The sequence below is a fragment of the Anabrus simplex genome, chromosome 6, assembly GCF_040414725.1.
Source record: "Anabrus simplex isolate iqAnaSimp1 chromosome 6, ASM4041472v1, whole genome shotgun sequence".
NCBI lineage: Eukaryota > Metazoa > Arthropoda > Insecta > Orthoptera > Tettigoniidae > Anabrus > Anabrus simplex.
Window position 1 is genome coordinate 171,667,436 of NC_090270.1, and position 20,924 is coordinate 171,688,359.

General features: G+C 38.4%; 1 protein-coding gene across 4 annotated transcripts in view; it reads left to right on the forward strand.

Moving 5' to 3' along the window:
* nudE (Nuclear distribution protein nudE) overlaps positions 1–20,924 on the forward strand; it is a 270,984-nt gene that overhangs the window by 173,808 nt on the left and 76,252 nt on the right. For 3 of the 4 annotated variants that reach the window (XR_010860559.2, XM_067150051.2, XM_067150050.2), the window contains exon 7: positions 1,458–1,552. The exons of the other annotated variant lie outside the window; for it this stretch is intronic. Coding sequence is in view for 2 of the 3 variants with exons in the window: in XM_067150051.2 (XP_067006152.1) it covers positions 1,458–1,552 (95 nt within the window). In the remaining variant the exon portion in view is untranslated. The remainder of the gene's footprint in view (positions 1–1,457; positions 1,553–20,924) is intronic. 4 annotated transcript variants of the gene reach the window in all.

A 20,924-nucleotide genomic window follows, 5' to 3' on the forward strand; every position in this document is an offset into this window, starting at 1 on the left:
TATATTGAACTCGGCAGATGGCTGCTGTGTCGCTGGTGAGAAAAACACAGCGTGACTGGTACATGGTTCAAATCTCTCCTCATCAATACCAGTTTTTCTACATCCATTTTCCTCAGCCCAGTTTCTTTCCTACTTCCCAGCTTCATTAGGAGGGTGGTTTTCAATGCTCAGTGAGAGGGCATGTTGATAGGTCATCAATATTGTAGTAATGGAATTAGAAGAAAGCTGAACACACTAAAAGTGAAGAGAGGAGACAAAAAGAAGACAGCTGTGCATGAAGATTTGGAGATTGCTCTTTTGGTGTTTTCATGTTTGTCCTATTCTTCTTGTCTACTGCTTCCTCTTCCAATGCTGACCTGTCGTTGTGCCTATCCTGTTCGTGTTCTTTTATTGGTATATAACGTGATATGCTCCTTTTGTTCCTTTCCATTACGGTACTTATAACCTTATGCATTGTATAGATAATCTTGTGGCTATTTGGTGTGCATTAAATTAGATCTGGATTAGCAATTCTAATGGAAAGGAGAAGTCAGGAAGATGGCTCAGTTGTTCTGCTTAGAAGTTAGCATTTTAGCAAACTTCCTTCTAACTCTTTCATATTGATCTGAATGTTCTCATTTTCTTTCCTAAGAGTATTGAATTTTGCGTCAGGATCCAAGTCAAGAACAGTTCCAGTCATTCAATAGTAGTTTTATGTTTCGTTATTGGTGTTTTGTCACAAACGATCTGTTAATGTTGGGCTGAGGTAGGAAGTGAATGTGTATGGATGAAATTAACGATTTACTGAACGAATTAATGATAGCAAGGAATCTCATGTTATTGGCTTTAGTGAGAATGAAGGTTAACTTGCTAATTTAAGCGACTTGAGCAGTGAAAGTGACAATGTTGGAGATTGTAGATCTGATAGTAATGGAAGAGCTTATGTGGTTCCCAGGCTATAAATAGCCAATTGGAAGATGTATGAAGTTCATGGTGCTTATTTGCCACAGTTCGTTTCCAGAGCACAAAGTGGTGGGAAGTTAGGTCTAAACTTTGGGATGCCCCACAATTTTTTTCAGTTATTTTTGTCTGGTGTAATACTTGGAAAAATCTTGTCTGGGACTAGTAGATACATACGTAAAGAGATTTCTAAGAACCCAGGACTTCCACCCAGGGACTGTTTTGAAAAATATCATACCCTGAAGTTATTTAAATAGATACTTATATGTCAAATACTCCTCACATTTGAGATTGTATCATTTTATTAATTATTGCGTATGCATGACCGAAAGTTACCATTCTGTCAAAATAAACTTGGAGCTGGCGTAGAACGAGATGTGTTATTGCTTGGAGCCCAAGAAATTAAGTGTAGAGATTTCTGCTTGTCGTATACTACTGCACAATGGCAAGTTTCAGCTCATTCATTACCTAATTGAAATCGGTGTGTAAATTAATGCTGTGTTTTGACCTATGTGCAGTTGGCCAGAATGGAGATGGTCAGAATATTCCTCTCACTCCTTCCAACAGGATTCTAAGCATGAACATTGTCAGTGATCTTCTGCGGAATATTGGGGTAAGTGGAAAAGTATTTGTTAATCTTTTGTGTGTCATGTGGGGAATTCACTTTTTACTTGCCTAGATGTGTAGTTTTGTAATGCATGTTTTAGTGTAGACATTAGTGCATGTAAATTTGAAGATATTGTGTGATTATTTAGTTGTAGTAAAGTAGGATTCTTAGTCAATATCTGTGAAGTTTTTGAGTTAGCAATTGAACATTTTCTTTATTAGGCTACTTAAATAATTTCTTGGTGGAGGTTATCCTTTTTCTTCCATAACTTTATTTCTGCTGTACGATTCTACTTTAACTCTCATGCTGCACAATCAGTTTTGGACTTGTTCACAAAACAAAGCAATCATAAGTCCAAAAGAAATAATGCTATCAAATCCTGAATTTCATATGCTATAGTTGTTCCATCTGCTAACAGGAACTGGCTCGAGTAATTACTGACTGCTGATGGACTTCAATAATGCATTATTGTTGACTATAATAAAAAAGGCTGTTAATTTTGTTTTATTGCCTAACAAACAACAGTATTAATAACAAAGTGACTTCAGGTTTGTTACTTACAACAACATAGCTACTACAGATACTTACACTAATGTACAAGTTGGCAATACTGTGGCTCGAAAAGAATGTTTTCGCTAGTTCAAGGAGTAACGTAGCAAACTGCGACATTGTTACTCATGCGTCGGCTATAGTTGAATGTTGCAGTTTAACTCTCTTAGTGCCAGGCCTGAAGTGCATACCCATGCGAAAAATGCCAAGCATATTTAATGCCATTTACTTACTTATACTAAAATATTGGTAGGAATTGAACCGTTGGTCATAGCATACTGAACTTTTTTCTTATTCTAACCATTATATTAATACACGTCCTACAGTTGATATAAAAATAATTTTAAACTTTAAAATGCATATGTAAATCTTTATTTTTGTAGGCTGCTACAATTTTTAAAAGAATCCAAATTCTGCATGCATTTTCTCAATGGTATTTTTGAAATTTGAGTACAAGTTATATAATGACATCACACACAACACCTACTGTTCATTATAAAGAAAGAAAACAAAATATAAATCAGTTTGTTTCTTAAAAAATAAAATTTGATATACCATGTGTATTTCTTCGATTTTCTCATGTAAAGTATAAATTTTTCTTGTTAATAATCCAACTTATTTTTAAATAATCTCACTTCCTTGTAAGTCAAAATATATAAAACTACAAAATATTACTCTCATACTCTATTGCTTCAAATTTGTGCATAAATTAAAACCAGCACTAATTTGAATAACAACAAAGAGTCCACTGCAAAAATAAATGATGTCACTTTTGCATCGAAAATGAGCTGAGGGTGCCATTATATTATTTATATGGCTTAGAATATGTGGTTAAAAGGCGAAGTTGAAATTGTGGATAGTCCATGAGATATGAGGAAAAGAAAATTTGGTATACACTGCAAGAATGCTGGATGTCATTAGTATACTGTGCAAGAATGATGGTAGTCATTTTTTTAATCATAATTCATTGTTTCTTTTCCATTGGTGCTATAGATAATGAAGTCAGTTGGTTTGTGATGCATTCTTCTGCATAGTGGACATTTCCTGTGTTTTGCTTATTATTTTGTTAAGTGCAAAATATAATATTACTATGAGTGATAATCCTGAAACTGATTCTGATGTGGTGTATGAGACAAAGAGTAAAAACAACACAAAGAAGAGGTTAAAGCATGGCAGTATGACTGATGTTATTAAGAAGATGAGGTTATGTTCACATGAATCTGGGCCTGACTGTGAATGTAGAAGACTTGAGTGCTTTAAAACCGTATCTGAAATGGAAAGAAAACATATAATTAAAGAGTTTAATGAAATGGCGTCCTATGATGAACAAAATGCCTATCTTTTTGGACTAATAATATTTCAGCCAGTTAAGAATCGCAGGCCCAGATAATATGAAAATGATGCGAATTTTCACAATTTGTCGTATTATTACAAGGTAAGAGCAGCTCTTGTAAATAGTGATACTTCTGCTGTTGTTGATGTTCCCGTCTGTGCAAAGGCATTTATTGCAATACATGGTATAACTGGTAGGAGATTACAAACATTGCAGCAGTCATTCAAATGTCATGGTCAGGCACCAAAGGATAAGCGTGGTAAATATATATACACGAACACAATAAGAAATCTGCATATGTTGTACAAGGTCTAGAAGATCATGAAGTATCTTTTAAGGGCCGACCTAATCACTATAGCAAGGAAAAAACGAACAAAATTTACCTTCCAGAAGATTTGAACATACATAAGATGTATGAAATGTACAAAGACAAAAATTTACCTGAAGTATCTTACGAATTTTATGGGAAGATATTTAACGAGAAATTTAATATATCATTTGGATACCCTCGTAGTGATACCTGTAGCACTTGTAACAAATATCTGGCTGATAAAAAGGCAATAGAAGAAAGGTAATTGGTGTGTTCTTTGAAACCTGATGAAAAGGCTGATTTGGAATCACAACTACGAAAGCTTGAAATAGATCAGAATGTTCACAAACTAACAGCTGACACATTCTATGCAAGGAAAAGAGATGCGAGAAAATCAAGCATGAAAAATGAAGAATCATATCAGGTTATATCACTTAACTCTTTCTTCTGTTATCTACACGCTTACTATCTTTAGCTTCAGAATTAGTGGAAAAAGGAGTACAGTATGTGACTTTCCGCCCCCCCCCCCCTGAATATCATGAAAAGCAATTCATCTAAAATACTTGGCCTCACACATCTCATATTTCTTGTCTATATTTTTAGGCATACATTTCCTATTCCTTCTCATAGTCATTGTAATGAAGGTGCAAATTTTGTACAAATCTATGGCCATAAAACATCTTTCACTAATATTATTAGTAAGAAACCAATAATATTAACTAATAATATTAGTATTATGTTTCATAAAATTATTAGTTAATAATATTAGTTATTAGTTTATGAGTCAAAATTATTAGTAGATGTTCCTAATAATATTAGTAAATTGTTTCATAGACAACATGACTAATAAAAGTTACTCATATTATTAGGATTATTTCCATGAGTGTATTTTCATTCATAATTCATATTATTAGTGAAACCAAAGTGAGCGGTATTTTAATATTTAGGCATAAAATCATGAAGATCACTGAAATGGTTGACTCTGATTCAAATAGTGATTAGGAACGAGTGTAGGTATTCACCATTCAATAAATGTTACGTCAAAAACAGCCTGTACTGACATGTAACAAACATATGAATACCGGTACAATGGGAGATTTAGGTTAGATTACATAACTTTTGAGTATATGCTTGATAGGATTGGTAGGTAATAGAACATTCCACTGCAAGGAATGAAGCATAACTTTAAAACAGCAGCTTCGCATTGCACTCCACCGGTCGGTAGTGATACACAGTATCATTGTGTTTCTCTAGTGCAGTTCTGCTCGGACACTCCAAGTATCTTTTAAAATCTTGGCTTATATTACCAGTAAACCAAGATGATGCTGGTGATGATTATTGTTTTAAGAGGAAGTAGGCTACAACTAGGCAACCGTCATCTATAATAACACCAATCAGATAAAAAAATGGAAAGGATCCGACATTTTTAAAATGAAGGTATCAGCTAAAGAAAGAGAAGGGCCACGAAGGGCATCATAATGAAAGACTCTCTCGGCCTCGCAACCTAATACTGTCAGGGTCGGAAAAGAACAAGAGTTGAACAAGGGAGGTCAGAAGGGTAGATGAAAATGAGCCTGGCAGAAGTAAGTTGAAGCAATGGCAGGACTCATTTCAGTGCCCCATGTCCACCAACACACGCTCCCAAGTTGAGAGCCCTGGGACCCCTTTTAGTCGCCTCTTACGACAGGCAGGGGATACCGTGGCTGTTATTTTACTGCCCCCACCAACAGCAGTAGTAAACAACGATTTTGTTAGTCCATCTCAACAGAGATTTTTAAGAGCACATGAAATAAAAAGTATAAGGAACAAGGAGAGTTATAGTATGAAAAAGGCTGCGAATAGTTGACGCTTTATCTTAATCACTTTCCGCAAATAAATTTTCTTCTCTCACATTATTTTCACTTCTTTTATCCATTTTCATATGTATTGAAGTCACAACAACGAAAATCTCAAGTGAGCTTTTAAACATGTGGTTTAATAGTCGGTTGTAGTCAAGCATTAGCCTACTGCTAGAAACAAACCCAAACCAAGAACATATGCAACAGACCTATTCTAACCTCCATTTGTATCAGCTGACTAATGAACTAATATTATTAGTGAAGATATTTTATTAGTCATGTGTAAATCTTTATGAAACAGAATTTGGTTAACAATTATTTTTATGAGTTCTAATATTATTAGCTAATATTATTAGTTAGTTTTATGAAACAGGGCCCAGGGGTTTACTGGTAAAAAAAAAAAACTAATCAACAAAAAATACATGGTACCCTCTGTTTAGTAAGTTTACTTCAGATAACAGTGTCTTCACTACAAGATACCCAGGGCCATGTTGCTTCATGACAGCTCTGCCTGATATGTACACTAGTGTCTAAAATTTAAGCATAATCACCAAACGAGGTCGTACTGCCTGATAGGAATCTCAGACGGATTGCTCAACAAACAAAAGCTGACTCGCACACCATATGTCACACAACTTGTCCAAAAAAACATTGTCAGAAAGGTTCTGATAGCTAAGGTACACCTTTGACAACAACTAAGAAAACTTGACAATGTATTCCACAACAAAATATGCTGTTCATAGGGGTATGACCGGGCGAGTCGGCCGTGCGGTTAGGTATGCACACCTATGAGCTCGCATCCTGGAGATGGTGGGTTCGAATCCCACTGACGGCAGCCCTGAAGATGGTTTTCCATGGTTTCCCATTTTCACACCAGGCAAATGCTGGAGCTGTACCTTAAGGCCACAACCACTTCCTTTCCATTTCTAGGCCTTTTCTGTCCCATCGTCGCCGTAAGACCTATGTGTGTCGGTGCGACGTAAAGCAAAAAAAAAAAAAAAACGGGGGGGGGGGGGGGGGGTATGGTTGTCCCTAACGGCCACACATGCTTTGCAGCACGGTGCAGTCAGGCATTATCGTCCATTAAGAGGAAGTCTGGACCAACCACACCTCTGAAGAGTCTAACATGTGGTCTCAGTACCTCATCCCTGTATCTCCGAGCGTTAACAGTGTTCCTCGGACCACCCATGAAGATGTGCAGGTCCGTACGGCCATTCAGCGTGATGCCGCCACACACCATGACACCACCACCACCACCATACTAGTCCCGTTCCACGATGTTCCTGTGGTTGTATCGGCTACCCGGTTCTCTCCAGATTAATGTGCGATGGGAATCGTTCTGCAAACTGAAGCGTGATTCATCTGTGAAGAACACATGCCTCCATTCATTGAGGGTCCAGTTTCGATGTTGACAGCTCCACAGTAAACGGGTCCGTCTCTGTGCTGGAGGGAGCGGGACCCACACCGCTGGACGTCAGGCAAACAGCCCTGCTGTTCTGAACCTCCGGTACACAGTTTGCTGGGAAATGGCAACCCTTGAGACGGCTGCAAGCTCTCCCGACAATTGTCTTGCAGGTGCACTCCAATATCGTCGAGCGGTTAAGGTCAGATATCGGTCCTGCTGTGGGGTTGTTACCCTTGGTCGACCTGGTACTGGCCTATGACTAACATCTCCTGTGTCTCGAAATCGTTTTCAAAGACTGGAAATGACGCTTTGTGGCATGTTCAAGGATACGGCGACTTCGATCTGTGTCTGGCCTGCTTCCAGGTGGCCGAGTATTCTACCCTGCAAACCGGGGTCCAAATGGCATTGTTGTGCCATTATGTAGTCACGTTCACCACGAGGCTACGCTCCGCACTCTATAACAGCGCAAACACGACTGAGGGAATATGGGGTGCAGGCACTGGCTGTGTTTACCTTCTGGTTACGCCGCTAGTCAAAGCAGGGAACACTCCGTTCCTCTACAAAGAAAAAAACATAAGGTTGGTAGGTGCATATGTTGTGCGATTTGTAGTCTGTTTCCTGTTGCCCTGCTTACTCGTAACTTATGCTTAACTTTTGGACACTAGTGTATTTAGCCCCTCCATAAAAATAAAATGCAAGACAATAGTTGACTACAATGTCACAGAGCATCCAGAACTTAATACACCAATGATGATAGTGTTTATTTGGCAGGCACTGCATTAGTGATGAGTTGCTCTTCGTTCCGACAAGTCTTTCATCTGTGTTGATGTTCTGATGAAGAATGAAATGATATTAGAAAACATGTTTGATATGTTCAACCACAGAATCAAATTTGGCTGATTAGTTCTGTTCTGTTGGCTGATTAGTGTTGTCTGAGAGGTGGAAGAACTTAAAAATGAATTGAAATCAGTTTTGGGAAAACAGTGCACTGAACCGTCATATAGTGTGGCACACACACTGTGACCATTGTGAAGCTATTGTTGGTCATTTTAACATTCCCATATTCAAAATACAAGCAACAAAAGCCCTCACTTCTAGCAGTGTCACATTTTTCCAACTCTTCGTCCTAGAGGAAAGAGATATGTTTTTAATATATTTAGCAATATACTGCATTGCATACCTATTTGTGTCTTTTACCAGTAATTGTAAGAAAGTTGCGGTAAACTTAATGTTAAAATACTCTATAGGTTCGGAATTTCATGGTGGCAAATGTTTCGGTCCTGGCATTTCAGATTTGCCACTGTTGATGGGGGTTGTACATCTTCCCCTGACACACTATTCCATTATTAACTGTTCATGACCTGATTTGGATCATCATTCACTCCATGATTTGTGTTATCACCGTCAATGTTATAATCCTCGCAATCAGTGTCATCTTTACTTAAAGATCTTTCTCTTTTTAGCATTGTAACTATTAGTTCAGTACGGATCAGTGATGAAGTTTTTAACTTAAAAGAAACATCAGGTGAAATAAAATTGAAGGAGTCTGACATACCTGGGATGTTGTGTGAGTTACATTCATTCAGAACAGGCTGAAATGGTTACAATGTTGCTAACAATATTTTCACTTGCTAATTCTGTATCTGAATCACTTTCTGGCAAGTCGCACACCTTAATATACTAATTGTCACTCGAATAATCTTCTAAATATGCTCGTAAATAATCATCATCATCTCCTGCTACACACACACTTACTTGACTCCACGTTGTTTACCAACCAGCTCAAAGTGCATTTCAACATTATTTTGTTTCTTCACAAAAGCTTTACAAAGACTTCTGATGACTATAATGGGTACTCCATGCTCTAATCTTCAGAACTAGTTCTTAGAGGTCAGGCAAGGGCTGAAATTGCATGCAACTACATAATATGGACTATAATACCAAGAGATTAGTTATTACCTAGCTAATATAGAAGTCATTCCTGCAGTCTAGAAGCTGCAGGTCTGCTCCATACTCGTTGGTCCTAGATTCAGTTCCCAGCCACATCAGGAATTTTTACCTGTATCTGAGGTCTGGTTTCAGGTCCACTCAGCAAAATTATTATATTATTCTTCTCGGCTCACTCGGGTAGATGACAAGATACTCGCCTCTCGCTGGCATGTAGGTTGTGGATGGACTCTGGTGCCTTTTTCTGTTGTCACTGTGCATCTAATTCATTCTGTATACAGCGTCATTGGCAATATATATATATATATATATGCCTACATACATACATTATTATTATTATTATTATTATTATAGACTGTTATGCCTTTCAGCGTTCAGTCTGCAAGCCTCTGTGAATTTACTAAACGTCGCTCCAATCCTCGATTTGCAACTAGTGTTGTGGCCTCATTTAGTTCTATACCTCTTATCTTTAAATAGTTAGAAACCGAGTCTAACCATCATCATCTTGGTCTACCTCCACTTCTCTTACCCTCCATAGCAGAGTCCATTATTCTCCTAGGTAACCTATCCTCCTCCATTCGCCTCACATGACCCCACCACCGAAGCCAGTTTATGCGTAAAGCTTCATCCTCCGAGTTCATTCCTAAATTAGCCTTTATCTCCTAATTCCAAATACCCTCCTGCCATTGTTCCCATCTGTTTGTACCAGCTATCATTCTTGCTACTTTCATGTCTGTTACTTCTAACTTATGAATAAGATATCCTGAGTCCACACAGCTTTCGCTCCCGTAAAGCAAAGTTGGTCTGAAAGCAGACCGATGTAAAGATAGTTTCGTCTGGGAGCTGACTTCCTTCTTACAGAATACTGTTGATCGCAACTGTGAGCTCACTGCGTTAGCTTTACGACACCTTGATTCAATCTCACTTACTATATTACCATTCTGGGAGGACACACAACCTAAATACTTGAAATTATCGCCCTGTTTTAGCTTTGTATCACCAATCTGACATTCAATTCTGTTGAATTTCTTACCTACCGACATCAATTTAGTCTTCGAGAGGCTAATTTTCATACCATATTCATTGCACTTATTTTCAAGTTCCAAGATATTACACAGCAGGCTTTCGGCACAATCTGCCATTAAGACCAAGTCGTCAGCATAGGCCAGACTGATTACTACATTTCCACCTAACTGAATCCCTCCCTGCCATTTTATACTTTTCAGCAGATGCTCCATGTAAACTACGAACAACAAAGGTGAAAGATTACAGTGTTGTCTAACCCCTGTGAGTACCCTGAACCAAGAACTCATTCTACCATCAATTCTCACTGAAGCCCAATTATCAACATAAATGCCTTTGATTGCTTTTAATCATCTACCTTTAATTCCATAGTCCCCCAGTATGGCGAACATCTTTTCCCTCGGTACCCCATCATACGCTTTCTCTAGATCTACGAAACATACACATAACTGCTATTCTTCTCGTAGCATTTTTCAGTTACCTGGCGCATACTGAAAATCTGATCCTGACAGCCTCTCGCTGGTCTGAAACCACACTGGTTTTCATCCAACTTCCTCTCAATGACTGATCGCACCCTCCCTTCCAAGATGCCATTGAATACTTTGCCTGATATACTAATTAATGAGATACCTCGATAGTTGTTGCAATCCTTCCTGTTCCTTTGCTTATTGATAGGTGCAGTTACAGCTTTTGTCCGGTCTGAAGGTACCTTACCAACACTCCTTGCCAATTTTACTACTCTATGAAGCCAATTCATCCCTGCCTTCCCACTATACTTCACCATATCAGGTCTAATTTCATCTATTCCTGCTGCCTTATGACAATGGAGTTTATTTACCATCCTTTCCACTTCCTGAAGCATAACTTCACCAACATCATTTTCCTCCTCCCCATGAGCTTGGCTGTTCGCAACACCACCAGGATGATTTCCTTTTACATTGAGAAGATATTCACAATATTCCCTCCACCTCTCCAGTGATTCCCTGGGATCTATTATGAGTTCACCTGAATTATTCAAAACACTGCCCTTCGTAAGATTCTTTATTACTCTCCAGAAAGGTTTCCCTGCTGCTTGACGTAGCCTTTCCAGGTTGTTACCAAAATCTTCCCACGACTTCTTTTTTGATTCAACAGCTATTTGTTTCGCTCTGTTTCTTTCATCTACATACAAATCCATGTCTGCCTTGGCCCTTATTTGGAGCCATTAATATAACCTTTGTAAGTACATACCCTATCATTTTGACGCTGTTACCCTTCACAACTAGTCATTTACAACCAACAGCTGATATGTTGGTATCTATATTGTTACCGAACATTGTTTTTCTCATTTTTCTCATTGACTGACCCTATTGTAATAAATCAATATTATTTCTTAGTAATTATAATTTAATTACAAATCAGGTACTTGATTTATGCCTTGAGTAGTACTGTGACTGATGATGCCTTCAATGATAAGGCAAAACATGTCTCATATGGAAATAAAGATAAATTCCTAATTATTTATGAAGTATATTTTGGGCTTATGCCGTGTAATTAATTATAAACATACTACATATTTCAAAAGGAACCTTGCCCTATCGCGGTTGAAATTATATGGGTGTTTATGTATTTCAACCGCCTTCCTGATAATTCTTTGGCGATACTGCTTTATATAGGCAAGAACATCCACTTCTTGTTATGTCGTGTTATGTATATAAGGTAGGTAAGCAGTTCCTTTTACATCTTTTTCCTTAACAGACATCCGATTATGCGTCGATTTCAGAACCGTTGAGATCTAAGCTTTGCATGATCAGCAACAACTGATTTATCAGGTTGGTTAAGTCTGATACACCTGGTATGTTCTTTGATGTGAGTACATACCGTTCTCAAAGTCTGCTCAATATAAACCATCACAGGGAACTCTGTAGATACCAGGTTGTTGCAATTTAGGCAAACTATACTTAGTTGGTCACAGGAGTTGCCTAATCTTAATTGATGTTCCAAAAACAGTTCGTACATGGTACCTACGTAAGATTTTAGCATTGTGATCCGTCGTGTTATATATGTAAGGTAGGTAAGCAGTTCCTTTTACATCTTTTTCCTTAATAGACGTCCGATTATGCGTCGATTTCAGAACCGTTGAGATCAAAGCTCTGCTGTAACCGTTGCTCTCAAAGGTGGTTCTCAAGGTGTTGCAATGTAATGTCATATGGCTTTTAGTGCCGGGATATCCCAGGAAGAGTCCGGCTTGCCAGGTGCAGGTCTTTCTATTTGACTCCCGTAGGTGACCTGCGCACCGTGATGAGGATGAAATGATGATGAAGACAACACACACACCCAGCCCCCGTGCCATTTGGAATTAACCAATTAAGGTTAAAATCCCTGACCCAGCCGGGAATCGAACCCGGGACCCTCTGAACCGAAGGCCAGTATGCTGACCGTTCAGCCAACGAGTTGGACCTCAGGGTGTTAATTTCGTCTTGTAAAGCTGACACTTCACAAATCCTCCTGGCCTTGGTAGTCAGAGTTGTAAGGATACCATGGTTATGGCCAGGGTGATGGTGAGAATCTGCATGGAGATATCTATTGGTGTGTGTAGGCTTGCGATAAACGCTGTATCCTAAAGATCCATCCTCTTTCTTGGTGACAAGAACATCTAAAAATTGTATTTTGCCGTCAGATTCCATTTCCATGGTGAAACAAATGGAAGGGTGATGGCGATTAAAGTGATCCAGAAAGTGACGTAGATTGTCTTCACCTTCTGTCCATATGACAAACATATCATTCACATATCGCCACCAGATCTTTGGTTTGCAAGGTGCCGACAACAAAGCATTCTCTTCGAATTTTTCCATGAAGAAATTAGCCACAAAGGGAGAGAGAGGACTTCCCATGGCCATATCATCTGTCTGTTCATAATATTTCCCATTGCATAGGAAGTAGGAGGAGGTCATGCAGTGATAGAAAAGCCTTGCGATCTCTTCAGTAAAAATATCATTAATGAGAGACATAACACCATCAACAGGTACTCTCGTAAACAGAGACACCACGTCGAAACTTTTAACTTCTCAGTGAAGTGTGTGGAATCCTTTCTGGATCACCTTAATCGCCAGCACCCTTCCATTTGTTTCACCATGGAAATGGAATCTGACGGCAAAATACCATTTTTAGATGTTCTCGTCACCAAGAAAGAGGATGGATCTTCAGGACACAACGTTTATCGTAAGCCTACACACACCAATAGATATCTCCATGCAGATTCTCACCATCACCCTGGCCATAACCATGGTATCCTTACAACTCTGACTACCAAGGCCAGGAGGATTTGTGAAGTGTCAGCTCTACAAGAGGAAATTAACACCTTGAGCAGAGCAACGGTTCTGAAATCGACGTATAATCGGATGCCTGTTAAGGAAAAAGATGTCAAAGGAACTGCTTACCTACCTTACATACATAACACGACGGATCGCATTGCTAAAATCTTACATAGGTACCATGTACGGACTGTTATTGGAACATCAATTAAAATTAGGCAACTCCTGCGGCCAACTAAGTATAGTTTGTCTAAATTGCAACAACCTGGTATCTACAGAGTTCCCTGTGATGGTTTATATTGGGCAGACTTCGAGAATGGTATGTACTTGCATCAAAGAACATACTAGGTGTATCAGACTCAACCAACCTGATAAATCAGTTGTTGCTTATCATGCCTTAACACCTGGTCATGATGTCTTATTCCAAGAAGTGGATGTTCTTGCCTATATAAAGAAGTATCGTCAAAGAATTATCTGGAAGGCGGTTGAAATACATAAACACCCATATAATTTCAACCGCGATACAGGCTACAACCTCAGTGAATCATGGCTACCTATTCTCAGAACCATTAGAGAATGATGCTTTACTGTTGCCATTCGTTGTCTCTAGCATGGGGCTAAAATGGCATCCATTTAAATCTTAGGGCACTATTTTAAGTTCCTTGTTGCTTTCTCCTAGCAACCTTTAATGCGTCGTTTCATTTCTCTGTTATCTCCTGATGAAGAAAGGCAAGGTTCCTTTTGAAACACGTAGTGTGTTTATAATTAATTACATGGCATAAGCCCAAAATATACTTCATGAATAGTTACAGGGTCCGTGAAAGTCTAAATGATAATATTAAATTCTTAATTGCTTAAAATTTTAATGTATTGAATAGGTGATATTGTAAACTAATTAGCATCCTACATATAGTATCTTCAATACAGATCCGTAATGATATTTATCACTTACATGCTTGTAATCCGAAGCGCTCGTATATCAAAGCAAGTTTTACCATAAGAAATAATTGAAACCAGGATGATTCGTCCACAACACAAAAATATTTATTCACATACCATTTCTAAAATGAAATATAACGTAAAACAAATTAAAGTGGCACTTTTCCTTACAATAGAATCATTATTGGTGTGAGGGAGACAAGAGATGACACGAAAAGAGTTACTGTGTAGCACAAATTTCACTAACGGAATCACCGCTATCTGTTGGCTCACTGGAATTGTTTTCTTTTTGTGCAACTTTAACAAGGAACCTGTCCAATGACTGTTGCTTTTGCCTCTTTTTGAGGATTTCACAAAAATGTGATATTGCATTGTCATTGAACTGATTCATCGCTCGCACTGCTACAGCCTTATTCGGGTGGTGTTTTTCTACAAAATTTTGCACCGTTTCCCACATTTTGCACTTCTCCCGAATCTCAGTTGAAGTGAGAGAATCCATTGACTTTTCCTCCTGTTGTTTGCGATGCAGGTCCAGCTGTTCGTTGTTTGTCAATTCCTGGCTATGTTCTTCCACCAGCTCTTGAATGTCCACGTCATTCACCTCCAGCCCCATAGTCTTCCCGGAGGACACAACTTCATTGACAATCGGCGGCTCATTGTCACCAGTAATCCCCTCAAAGTCACATCCATGCACACAGTTAGGCCACAGCTTTCCCCAAGAGGAAGTGAAAGTTCTCTTGGTGACTCCATCCCAGGCTTTATTGATGATCTTCAGGCAGTTCACAATGGGAAAATGATTTCTCCCGAACTCTCTGAGAGTAAGGTTTGTTCCTTCGGTCACTTCGAAGCATCGCTGAAATAGTGCTAGTGAAATAGTGAAATAATGACGTGCTGATCCATAGGCTGGAGTAGAGTTGGGAGGAAGGAACTTAACCTTAAAGAACTTTAATTCCTCCAGTAAGTCGGCCTTAAGGCCTGGAGGATTAGCAGGAGCATTGTCCATAACCAGCATGGCTTTGTGCGGCAGATTATTTTCTGAATGGTATTTCTTCACTTCAGGACCAAAGATCTCGTTCATTCAACAAACAAACAGGAGAGGGGAAAATGTAGGCACACGTGACGCTCGTATTGCAGAACCTCACTCGCGTATCAAGTTATAATTTATTAAAAATGTTTGCTCATCTTGCAAAACACTTGTAGACCAAGTTACTCGCATCCCGAGGTTTCACTGTGTATGTAGGTATGTATGTATATATGTTGTATGAAATGAGAGTTTTGTCTGTACATTACTCAGAATTTTAGAATAATTGAATTGTTCGATGTTGAAAGGCATTAAGTCCACATTTTTGACAAATTCGTTTTACAGCGATTTTGTGTTCTGAGAAGTAAGATGCATGTTTTGGTGTTGAAAGGAACCATTTCCTGGCAGCGCTTGTGCCATTACCACAGCCGTCAGGTTAGTTATTCCGTGTTGAAAGGAACTTAGTCCTGCAGTTAGTGCATTTCAACACGGAATGTCTACCAGCGCCAACCAACCTATGCAGAGAGCGCTGCTGTGTCTCGGATGTGAAGATTGGCACGCTTGTTTCATCTGTTTACATAGATGTTGAATGTTGTCATTGACAATATATCCTGCGTGGTTGTTGTGCTCTGCATATTACTAATCTTCTTCTTGCTGTGTTCTTAAAGATATTTACATCATGGACAACAAAGTTATGGCAGGAAAGAAACGTAAACACAACGAAGAAAATTATGCTAGGAATAAAGAAAAGCGATCAAGGGTAAAGGGTACTGCATATACAAGCTATGCAGGAAAGGCAGTTCCTCAGAAAATTATTGGACCTCCTTGCAGGTATGATGGAAATTATCATTTTTACCTAAATAATATCTGTTCAACCATTTCACCTCCATAAAAGGGATTCAAACAATTATTGATACTGAAGTTATAATTACTTAATGGATGTCTGACAAAGAATTTACCTAGTAACTTGTTTGTTTTAGGTGCAAGCGTCACTGCTTCAATATGTTGCAAGAAGAAGAGAGGCTGCAGATATTTAGTGCTTTTTATGATTATGAAACCAAAAATGAACAGGATATCCACCTACAGAGACTGATTGAATGGCATCCCATTAAACAATTCAAAAACAATAAATGAGATTTATAACATCCCATTAAACGGCGAAGACCTAGGGCTGTTCATCAAGACGGAGAATGATCAAAAGTGGAACGTGAATCAGCATATACGTATTTTGTTTCTTGGAAATCAGGAGCGCCTGCAGGTCTGTAGGAATGCATTCATCAGTTTACACGGAGTAACACAGAAGCGTGTATTCAGGATTGTTAAGCTGTTGGCGAAAGGTGAAAGCCCAGTGAACAAGAGAGGATTCAATAAGAAGATGCATGCTATACCACGTGAAATCTGCACTGAAATTCGGAATCACATTCTCAAGTTTCCAGTCAAAACTTCTCAGTATGGGGGTAACGAAGTAAACTATTTGGATGCAAGGCTGAAGCTTTAAAAAATGCATGATTTATTTTGTGAGGAACATCCTAATCTTTAAGTAAAATATACATTTAATGTTAATTATTTCAATAAGAACTTTGGGTACAGATTCGGTAGACCCCAAATAGATGTGTGCAGTATCTGCGAAGAACTTCTAGTCAAAATTAGTTCTCCGCACTTATCAGAAAATGTTAAATTAGCAGCAGCAAGTGAGCTAAATATTCACAAGTGCAGAAGTCACATATTTTATTCTTCTATGAAATCATGCTCAGAATCCTGCCAGTCTGATGATACAATCTGTGTTGCCTTTGACTACATGCAAAATTTACCTTTACCTCATATACCTGTTCAGGAAATATTCTACCTAAGGCAGCTATGGGTACATGTATTTACAATACACAACCTCCAAGACAATAGTTCCAAAGTATACATGTATCATGAGGGGCAGGCCAAGAAAGGGGCCAATGAAGCGTGCACATTCATATTGGACTATCTCACCAATGAGATTAAACCAGGCACGAAGAAACTTCACTTGTACTCGGATGTATGTCCAGGACAAAATAGGACATTCATTTATTCGTTTCTGCATGGGCTTGGTCAAAGATAAACTATTCGAGGAAATTATTCACTGCTTCCCTATTAGAGGTCATTCCTTCCTGCCTTGCGATAGGGATTTTGGTGTTTTCAAGAAACAAATTAAGCGCTGCGACAAAATCTACTCTCCAGAAGAATACTGTACAATCATTGCTATTGCAAAAAAGGATGTTACAATAAAAATGGTTGAAGGAACTGACATCATTGATGTGGATGCGTGGTGGCCTAAGCATTATAGGAAAACAATTCTAAGTGATGAATCAACAGGGAAGGACGTTCCTAGAAGTGCGAAGGTGGTGTTTGCTCCTGCATTGTTTTCCGAGTTCCAGTATTCTGCAGATCATCCTGGCAGAGTGATTGCTCGTCCCTTCATTGGGAGCATAGACCGTCACACATTCCATTTGTCTCAGCCTGGGCCATAAATCTTCGTAGACTGGAATTCATTAAAAAATATTAGCCTATCTTAACACAAATTGCGCATCCGGGAGATAGTAGGTTCGAATCCCACTATCGGCAGCCCTGAAAATGGTTTTCCGTGGTTTCCCATTTTCACACCAGGCAAATGCTGGGGCTGTACCTTAATTAAGGCCACGGCCGCTTCCTTCCAACTCCTAGGCCTTTCCTATCCCATCGTCGCCATAAGACCTATCTGTGTCGGTGCGACGTAAAGCCCCTAGCAAAAAAAAAAAAAAAACACAAATTGCTTTTCACATCTCTTAGATCTAGGCTTTTTATTATTGAACTGAACATTGAAGAGCTTGTCATGTCAAAAGTAAATTATTTGAATGAAATGTTTGAAATCTGTAAAGATCTCACAATAAAAAATAAAATATTTTATTTTTATATTAAGAATGATTATTTTATTTTTTGTTTTTCTGCAGAACACTATAGACGAAGTGGGAAAATGGTGCATTGAAAACAAGTTCGTAATTAACACTGAGAAGACGGAAATGTTGGTGTTCAGATCAGGAGGGCAAATACCAAAATCGACAAGAATCACCTTAGAAGGGAAAATAATATCGATCACCAAAGAATACAAATATCTAGGGATAACACTCCAGCTGTCTGCAAAATGCTTCACTACACACACAATAGAGAAAGCGACACAAGCAATTAGAGCGATAAACTAAATAAGCTTCATCAGAACACCAAGTCTTGACACAGCAGTGGCGCTCTTCAAATCGAAAATCGTTCCAATACTTACGTATGGGATTGAAATTATATGGACACACCTGAATGAAAAGAACTTAGCAACACTGGAAAGAGTTAAAGCAACATACATCAAAAGAGCAATCGGAGTGACAAAAACAACAAGATCCAGATTAGTCTACCTTCTCGCGCGGGAAAGTTTCCTCATAGAGGATTTAAGAACAATGTACCCCCTACCTAACACAACGGCATCGGAGAACCTACTAAGGACACTAATAAGCAAAAGAGAAGAAGTACCCACGGAATTCTATGGAACTGGGGCCGTGATCGGTCGTACATGGACAGCAGCAAATTTTGAGACGAGCCACGTGTTTACAAGACTTGCAGTACATGGATTCCACCATGTCATCTGCGAAAACACAACATGCCACGAACCGTCAAATTCATGCAAGTGTACATTATGTGGACAGTTATGTGAACGATATCACTTAGAACTCTGCAACAAGAGGACTAGATCAATCAGAGACTATGCGTCCAATGGTGCAAGTGTTAAATTGTTATAACACCTTTCACTAATGTATGGCTATTTTGCTGCAATAAATGTTTTATTATTTTATATTTTGTCTTCCCTATCAAATATTTCCAATTAAATCTTTTCAATTATGCATATATGCATATATTTAGGCATACACAGACAAATATGTAGCTTCCAATGGCTATCTACCATTATATATAAAAAATATATATAACTAATCATACACAATTATATTCGAAATATCTTCCTTGAAAATATGTGAAATTACCCTGAATAGATTCAATAGCTTTGTTGTCAGGTTACAATTATGTCTTATCACCTCATAAAATTCAATCATTTAACTGCAAGTTGATAAGGAATACCATGGATGAAATTTCTAATTCCTAATTAGTGATAGGCTTTCATAAAGAAGACACTAAGATCGTATATCCTATTAACACCCTGTTATTTTAGCTTATGTTGTTGTTTGAGTCATCAGTCCATAGACTGGTTTGATACAGCTCTCCATGCCACCCTATCCTGTGCTAACCTTTTCATTTCTACGTAACTATTGCATCCTACATCTGCTCTAATCTGCTTGTCATATTCATACCTTGGTCTACCCCTACCGTTCTTACCACCTACACTTCCTTCAAAAATCAACTGAACAAGTCGTGGGTGTCTTAAGATGTGTCCTATCATTCTATCTCTTCTTCTTGTCAAATTTAGCCAGATGATCTCCTCTCACCAATTCGATTCAATATCTCTTCATTCGTGATTTGATCTATCCATCTCACCTTCAGCATTCTTTTGTAACACCACATTTCAAAAGCTTCTATTTTCTTTCTTTCTGAGCTAGTTATCGTCCATGTTTCACTTCCATACAATGCCACGCTCCACATGAAAGTCTTCAAAAACATCTTTCTAATTCCGATATCAATGTTCGAATTGAGCAAATTTCTTTTCTTAAGAAAGCTCTTCCTTGCTTGTGCTAGTCTGCATTTTATGTCCTCCTTACTTCTGCTATCGTTAGTTATTTTACTACCCAAGTAACAATATTCATCTACTTCCTTTAAGACTTCATTTCCTAATCTAATATTTCCTACATCACCTGGCTTCGTTCGACTGCACTCCATTACTTTTGTTTTGGACTTTTTTTATTTTCATCTTGTACTCCTTACCCAAGACTTCATCCATACCATTCAGCAGCCTCTTGAGATCTTCTGCAGTCTCAGATAAAATAACAATATCATCGGCAAATCTCAATGTTTTGATTTCCTCTCCTTGGACTGTGATTCCCTTTCCAAATTTCTCTTTGATTTCTTTTACTGCCTGTTCTATGTAAACATTGAAAAGGAGAGGAGACAAACTGCAGCCTTGCCTCACTCCTTTCTGGATTGCTGCTTCTTTTTCAAAGCCCTCGATTCTTATCACTGCAGACTGATAGCTTAAATCATTTTAAACCATGTCCATAATATGTAATTCTCTTCGAAATTGCCATTTGAGTGTTAATTATAAATAGGGGCCGTATTTTTTGGTAATAACGATATGCACGAGTTTTTTTTAAATCTTCTTTCTTGTCTGTATATGACTTCCCAGGTACTAAAAATACCATATTTTAGCAAAATGAACTCGCGAAATGTCGCAAAATTTGATTTATTGCACGAATTGCGCAAATAATCACGAAATATACACCACTTGGTGCGAAAATGCAAAATGGCACCGGAAGAGCTCTCCAATAAACGTCTAAATGCTTCTGAGAACTTGACTATCGTAGTTTCCTTCTCATTTGCTTGATACCGCTGTATATTCTCCACACAAATGCACATAAAGCGGTACACACTGTGTATCGAAAGTATGTGTATTCAGTTCCGTGATCTCTAAGGCAGTCGATAAAAATCAATATCTGTTATCAATTACAGCAAATAGCATTGTGGTCGTAACAAGATACAAGACTGGTCGTAGATATAGCAGTGCGCAA